The sequence below is a fragment of the Lepidochelys kempii genome, chromosome 1, assembly GCF_965140265.1.
Source record: "Lepidochelys kempii isolate rLepKem1 chromosome 1, rLepKem1.hap2, whole genome shotgun sequence".
Classification (NCBI taxonomy): Eukaryota; Metazoa; Chordata; order Testudines; family Cheloniidae; genus Lepidochelys; species Lepidochelys kempii.
Genome location: NC_133256.1, coordinates 39,370,471 through 39,378,398, shown reverse-complemented (window position 1 = coordinate 39,378,398; position 7,928 = coordinate 39,370,471). Strand labels below are relative to the sequence as shown.

The window sequence follows — 7,928 nt, the reverse complement described above, 5'->3', positions numbered from 1 at the left end:
TTTATTGATTATAATAGAAAATCTTGACTCCAAATTCACAATTTTATATGTACATTACCATAAATACAACATGAATTTTTCCTCAAACATTTTATCAAATTCTAATATAAAATGATCATTTCTGAATATTTTTCTGCTAAAACTTTCAAAACACATATGTTATCCTGTACTGTACATTATTCTGGAAGCAAATCCTCTCCTAACTCTTCATCAGCAAACTCATCTTCATCCATTCTTTTTCTTGCTGCAGTTTTTGGTCTCTCTGTTTGTGGTCCAAGTGGATCTACATAGGAAGCATCTAGGATTCAAAAGAAAACAGTTGAAACGATAAGTTTATGGAGATGGTATGATGGGATAACAAGATTTTGGCAATTAATTGATCTTTAACTATTCATGGTAAATCAGCCCAATGGCCTGTGATGGGATGTTAGATAGGGTGGGATCTGAGTTACTACAGAGAATTCTTTCCTGGGTATCTGGCTGGTGAATCTTGCCTACATGCCCAAGGTTCAGCTGATCACCATATCTGGGGCTGGGAAGGAATTTTCCTCCAGGGCAGATTGGAAGAGGCCCTGGGTTTTTTTCACCTTCCTCTGTAGCATGGGGCATGGGTCACTTGCTGGAGGATTCTCTGCACTTTGAAGTCTTTAAACCATGATTTGAGGACTTCAGTAGCTCAGACATAGGTGAGAGGTTTATTGCAGGAGTGGGTGGGTGAGATTCTGTGGCTTGCATTGTGCAGGAGGTCAGGCTAGATGACCATAATGGTCCCTTCTGACCTTAATATCTGAGTCTATGAGCTTGTATCAATCACACAAGACTAAAATCCACAATTATGTGGAGCATGCTATAGCTGTGCAAGATGCTTTACAGGACACGAGGGACACTGATTTCGTGCCCTGAAGAGTTTACCGCATTGGGATTTACTAGCTCAAACCATTATACCCACGTGCAGTCTCATTGAAGTCAATGAGATTCTGCATGGGTGTAAAAGTATATGCAGGTTTGGGGGTCTACATTACCCCATTACAGAACAGGAGGAGATAACACAGAGAGGAGGAAGAGAACCATAGCGGTCATGCAGATGTTCTGGTGGCTAGAGTTTCTTTTTCAAAACTATTTCTATTGCTTTATTACAGGTATATAGTTAATAAGCAAGACTTAGAGAAATAGGTTTTAGGAAGGGGCTTGGCAGAGGAGGAATGGTGGATGGGTTCAGTAAGAGAATTCCAGGCATTAATGAATTTCAATGGGATTTAGGTGCCTATCTCCCTTAGGCTCTTTTGAAAAGCTCCCCTTAATAAAATAAGAATGTGTGATTGTAAAAGTACAAAAACCGGTAGGGGATTGCAGTGAGCAGATTCGGTAGTTGAAATAACTTTTTGAAATGGATATGACAACATACAAGCATAAGTTAATGATTTAATGGTAGACCTGGGAACAAAGAAGCTATAACTATTTTTCTGTCCATGTTTCATGATGAAAATTCTTCCACAATTTGTGCAATTCAATATGATTTTTAGCAATTATTTTTCTCATTCCCTTTGTCTTGACAAGATGGGGCAACTCGGAAGGTACCACAGTCCACTTGCCTATTTCTTTATTACCGCTGCTTTCATAGGGTTCATTTGTTCCAGGCAGAGCCCTCAGCTTGGCACTTAGTCGTTCCCCTTTAGCACTACCGCCACTATCTGGAAAAAAAAAATTAGAAACACCACAATAAAACACTGTCGCATACTTCATGAAAGCAAGCTAAGCAACTGAAATTGGACTAATTTGCATGAAATAAGTTTTTTGTATCTTACGCCATTTTTTTCCTGAGGGCCATCATATTGAATTTTAATACAGATTTCTAAAAATATGACCTCTGTGATCTGTGTAACAAAATACACAGTGGCACTCATGCTGTGGGATAATTAAACTTTTATTTTAAGTCTTTTTAGCTTCAAATTCTAACATCTTAAAACATCTATTAAAATTAAGGAAAAGTAATATTTGAGGGTTTAAATAGATTAAAACATGTGATTCCTACAAACGATGCCTGTTTTACAATGCATACAAACATTTCAGACATGTATATATATATATATTGGTGTGATCCACCTGTCAGATTATCAGTCTTAAATCCAGAACACTTACTTTGCCTTTCATTAGAAACACCTGTGTGGCATTGCTATTAGCATGGCTGTCAGGCACAGTTCATACATACAGCACATCTTGGCTCTGCATCTTGCTGTAAACATTCTATTCACAGCTCAGTTTGCAATGGGCCCCCTGGAATGCGACTGTTCTGATGGCTGCCTAGTATCCAGACACTGTCAGATTAACATTTTAGTGCCACAGCAGTATTCCAGACCCTCTAAAGGGTAGATTCACAGGGCAGCCTTGAATCTTTTTCACAGTTTATCGGAAGCTTTCAATTTTGTCTGCTGGAACAATTTGTGATTCAATATTTTGCTTCCAGGGGAAAATGCCCCTTGTTTTGGATTGGTGTATTTGCAGAGCAGCTTATGCCATGCAGCCAAACATAAGTATACTCCTTTGCAACGTGCAACAATGCTGTTATTAGAAATGTTTCCAGCTGAAAGGGAACAGGCAACGGGGATGAAGTCAGGAGTTGGCTACAAATTATAATTCCCATATTTATTACATATGTTCTGTTCATAAATTGTTATAATTTTTACAAATGTATTCTTCCCCAAGGAAGACAAATATTTATTTTACGCTAATATGACTGCTGAGTGCAGCATGCTCAGCCATTCACAAGCCCTACAGGAAGACATTGCCTCTGCTCCAAGGAACATATAATCTAAGTCAGACAGAGAAAATATAGTTTTGGGTATAGGGTGAGGAGAAGGGTTTATTATTTATCTGTCTTTGGTGGATTATTATCGAAAGGCTTCATGGATGAAATGTGTTTTAAGGAGGGATTTGAATAAACAGAAATCAGTTGGGAGAGAAGGGGCCTGATCCAAAGCTCAGTGAAGTCTCTTACTAATTACATCATGCTTTGGACAAGACTTAGGGGCCAGGAAGTGAGTAGCAAGCTAGAAAAAGTATGGAAGAAGGTGTGAAGATGAGAATCGGAGGAGGATTAAAAAGGGTCTGCAGGGAGAACTAAGAGAGAAGGTAGGATCTGTGTACCTAGGTGTTACAATAATACAAATAATAAATAATAATAATGCCGTAGGACTCTGAAGACAGTAAGTTTGCACTTGATGAAAGTGACAGGAAAGGAAGGGATATGAAGAGGGATAGTGAAGGGATGTGAAGAGGGGAATCGCAGGGTTGGGATTGCCAGAGAGGAAGACTACTAATGGTAGCAATTGTATAAATTTAATAGGTTCTTTTCAGAGAGGAGGAGGTTGTTGAAACCAAGATAGAGAAAATCAAGGTAGCATGTGAAAGGGTTCTGACAGTTAGAAAGGAAGCACGTAATTTAGAGATACTACAAAGAAGCAGTAGCAGGGTTTGACATAAACAGAAAAGCAGGAGAAGAGCTGAACATAAACCAGAAATGCAGATACACTATAAATAAACTGAAGACCTGAAGAAGAGCTCTGTGTCCCTCAAAAACTTGTCTCTTTCACCAGCAGAAGTTGGTCCAATGAAATATTACCCCATACACCTTGTCCCTCTCATAAATAAACCATCCACTGTACTTTAGCACCCTAAATTGAGCAATTTTAACTATGAGGCCTCTTGGACTGAATCCTAAGGTCCTTATGTAGCTTTTACTTAGTCCTTACTCAGGCAAAATTATCATGACATTAAGTGAATGGGACATGTGACAGAGTAGCTGTGGATTTCCCTATTTTTTTTAATTCAAACACAAGAAACCACTTCTTTCTGACAAAACAAAAACTAGCAGACTGAAAAAAAAATGAAGGTTTTCTGAAGTGAAATACAACATGCAGTATGTGATTTGCTTTGTCTGCATATTTACTCCTTACACATAAAACAGCACCCATTGTACAAAATGAAAAGCTTTCAATTCTCAAAGCAAAATACAGGACTATAAAAAGAGTTCATTCTACTAACTAGCGAGACCTACCACTCTTTTGTATCTGCCTTTAAATACTGATACACTTTTACCAAGTTATTTGCCTTTTCAACACCTAGCCCATAACCAAGTTTCAACCAAACCAATCTGAATTTGCTGAAGACATGCTCTGTTGATGCTGAGCTGGCTGGACAGAAGTGGAGGTCTGTTAATAATTGATAATTCTGAAATCAACTGTCCTGTCTTCCATAGCTTTACTTCCATAACTAAGATGCTCACCTTCCAGACCAACAACCTCCCAATTAGCAATGACTCCACCCATTCTTCTTCCCCTCTGGGCTTCTAGACATTTTTTCCCCTTTTGTTTCTTAATAGACATAAAAAGGCCCATTCTTGTGTTTTCATCCCTTCCCTTTTAACTATTTAGAAAAAAGCTTTCACTCACAGATTGAAATTAGAGCTTGATTTAAAAACTTTCAAATGAATGCTATATTTATATAAATACTTTAGAGTGACATACAAGTTCAGAAAGGGAACACTTTCCAAAAACTCTGCTGGGTTGGGTTTTTTTTCTGGAAAAAACTGAGTAAGGATCTGAGGATTTAGACCTCTATGCTAATGGGGTGCATATCCAGGAGCAAAACATTAACACCCCCCCCCTCCAAAAAACAAACAAACAAACCCACAAGACGGAATAAGCCTGGCTGCAAAACCCATAGAACACTTTTTTTTGTATCTTCTATACAAGCAGTACAACACAAAATAACAGTGTTCACCTCTCATTGATTTTTTTCAATCTGAAAATAATCATATTTAGTGAATATCCAGAGTCAAACCAACCAACAAACCAATCCTATAAGTTTCTGCTCAAGCAAAACTCCCATATCTTTGGGGGTTATGAACAGATATTGAAAGGAAAAGCCACTCCTACTTATCACGAGGGGAATCTTTGTTTTTGGGAGGTGTTAAACCCTAGCAAGGGATGCATGACTTGGCCGTCACTGGGTAGTAATTAATAAGCTTGCTGACTGAGAGCTTTATAATTTGATTGTAAGTAGTGAAAACTTCTGTCATAAAATTTTACATTTTGCAGTTCTCTTTGCATATAAATCTTTTATATATTTTTTTACTCTCTCTAAATGTGTAATTTGGCCAACTCCATGGAACTTAATTTTGCAATGGAGACTGTAGGACTGTAGGACCCCACACTGGACATAAGAATTTCAAAGGAGGAGCTAACTTTTAAATCATTTTAGCACAAATGTGCATACTTTACAGAGGTGAGATTTCTCGTCTGTAGTCAACAGAAAATCTGGTTTGCTTTAATATGCATTCCACATTTGTGGGTTTTGGAAATAACACCAAATTTCACCAAAAATGACCACTGATTGTCTGCCTGTCTAGCCAAGGAAAAAAGGAAACAGCTGTAAAATTAAATAAAAATGTGTTATTAAAAATGCATCACCCTTGATTAAAGAATAATTTACACAGACCTTTTAACACTTCTGAGAAAGGTCTGCACCTATTTTCAGGGAAAAGACAGCTGCCAAAATGGGAGGAAAGATAGAGATCAGGCAAAGAAAGAGTCCAAAGAAACCAAAAGCAGGACAAATTCACAAACTTATTATAACTACTGGGGTGACAGAAGGCATGTATAAAGAAATAAAAATATAAAGATAATATGAAGACAAAGGATGACAATGAGAACTCTGTGGAAGCAAGGAATTTCTGTAGAGGTTTTATCTGCTACTGTACAGATTCTGAGTTATAATAATTGTTGGAAAGACTAAACAAGCACTTGCAGTAAAGATCCACTGCAAACATTTCTCAGACTGCAAATAAGTTCTACCTACCTTATTCTAGGAACAGTACAAATAGTAAGAAGAGCAATTTTATCATTTACTTTTAAAATAATAAAAGTTACTGCCCATAATGAAAACAATATTCTATGCAGTCACAAATTTTAGTCAATTAACTTTATATATTTAACAATGAACTAGCTCTTTGTGTCAGTGACTAACTTCCAGTGAAAGTAAAGTGACTTTAATCTGCAAAGGAGCAATTTATCATTCTCTATTAAAAAGCCATTAGTACATCATCACTGTAATTAGTCGAGTAGGGCCATTCACACTGTATTGATTTTTGGTCCATCCAAAATGCCAATAGACCAATACAATATTAACTGAAGGAATGTTTTTCTTTGGTTTAAAGAACCAAAAAATAAAAAACCTCTAAAAGAATTTGAGTACAAAAAGCAGGTTAAGATATTTTATAAATTTGATTTAAAAATTATATTTAATCAGGAAAAGCAAGTAAACTTGGAATTACGGCTACCACTCTCAATCTCCCTTACTTCTCTCAATCTGTGCGCATCGGATTTATACATGCATAGAGATGGATAATACACTCCGAATCCTGGGATTTAGTACTGTGCACAAAATCCTGTGCCAATCCTCCTGGGGTTTCCTAGCGCAAATGGTCACACAAAAGAAAATAAAGAATTAACCTCTCATCTGCTGGTAGCTGCTAGGCTACTGACAGACTATTTGTCATTTTCAAGTGTGAGGCTAACTCTAGAGGAAAGGTCAACAAAAAATCAGAGGTTGTTATGGAAAAACCAATGCACCAATTACATTCACAGCAAACTAGATTTGGTGACCATTTATTCAATACACAGACAAAGTACATTCCCCTGTGAACGCACTAGCACACCTTACCGATTTTTTAAATTAACATTTGATTGACATGACTAGTCTGTTAAATATGAAATCAGAGATTTCACCTGAGTTCATAAAATCACTAGAAAAGACAAGTCATGGACGCTGTAATCATGCTCACTCAGTAATATCATAACACTCTGTTAAATAGAGAGATCTGATGACTGTATTCCTATATGTCGCTCTACACAAGAGCTCACTGTTCTAATGACTGCTTTGTTTTTTATATTTACATGGCATGCATTTGTAAACCTGTTAGAACTTACTAAATAAACAAAGCATTAAAATAAATAAATCATATGCGCTTTTATCTGACCTTTGCAATACACAAAACAAGGTGGATTAAGGGTAGAGTGGCAGCCTTAACTCTGATTTTCCTATATGCAGTATTGTTGTAACTGTGTTGGTCATAGGATATTAGCGAGACAAGGTGGGTGAGTTAATATCTTTTACTGAACCAACTTCTTTGGTGAGAGAAATAAGCTTTTGAGCTTACACAGAAGAAGAGCTCTGTGTAAGTCTGAAAGCTTCTCTCTCTCTCTCTCTCCAACAGAAGTTGATTCAATAAAGATATTACCTAAAACACCTGGTGTCTCTGCTTTTCCTAGCTACTTATGTCATACGCTTAATGTAAAATTTAGCGTAATTACATATTATGCATAAATGTGCACACTTATTAATGGTTCACTCATATACTTTCAACTGCACTTTAAAAGCTACTGTTGATTATTGTACGTACAGATGGCGCAGATTGCTAGAAGGGAAAATTAAACTAAAAAGAATGAACATAAAAAACAAATCCACTGGTAATTTTTATGTGGAAGAATGATTAGTACAGCAAAATCTTGTATACATAGTTCTACTTTGGAATACTTAAAGGTTTTGGCACTGCTATCTCCAGCTGAAAAGGTTCTAATTTCTCTGCAAATGTTTTTGTACTTCTTAGTCGGCAGATTAGTTACATGTGTAACACCAACAGACCCCGGTTGTCGGCGGGCGGGGTACATACTTCCCCTAACTGAAGAAGTGTGTCCCGAGCTTCAGAGACTTCCCAGTTGAAATCCTGGATGAGCCCCCACTTGTTACACCAACAGACCCTGGTTGTGGCGGGCGGGATCGAACCGGGATCTCTGGAGCTTAGTGCATGAGCCTCTACCACAGGGGTGGGCAAACCTTTTGGCTCAAGGGCCCCATCGGGGAATAGAAAT

General features: G+C 37.4%; 1 protein-coding gene across 6 annotated transcripts in view; it reads right to left on the bottom strand.

The window, feature by feature from the left end:
* The window catches only part of IFT88 (intraflagellar transport 88), an 85,603-nt gene continuing 77,675 nt past the window's right edge, over positions 1–7,928 (bottom strand). For 3 of the 6 annotated variants that reach the window (XM_073339637.1, XM_073339627.1, XM_073339658.1), the window contains 2 exons: positions 1,593–1,691; positions 2–298 (listed from right to left, as the gene is read on the bottom strand). In XM_073339637.1, the coding sequence (XP_073195738.1) occupies positions 177–298; positions 1,593–1,691 (221 nt within the window). In that variant the 3' untranslated portion in view covers positions 2–176. Of the gene's footprint in view, positions 299–1,592; positions 1,692–6,356; positions 6,470–7,928 lie in introns of those variants that run through there. The other 3 variants (XM_073339648.1, XM_073339614.1, XR_012158330.1) reach the window with 2 other exon arrangements.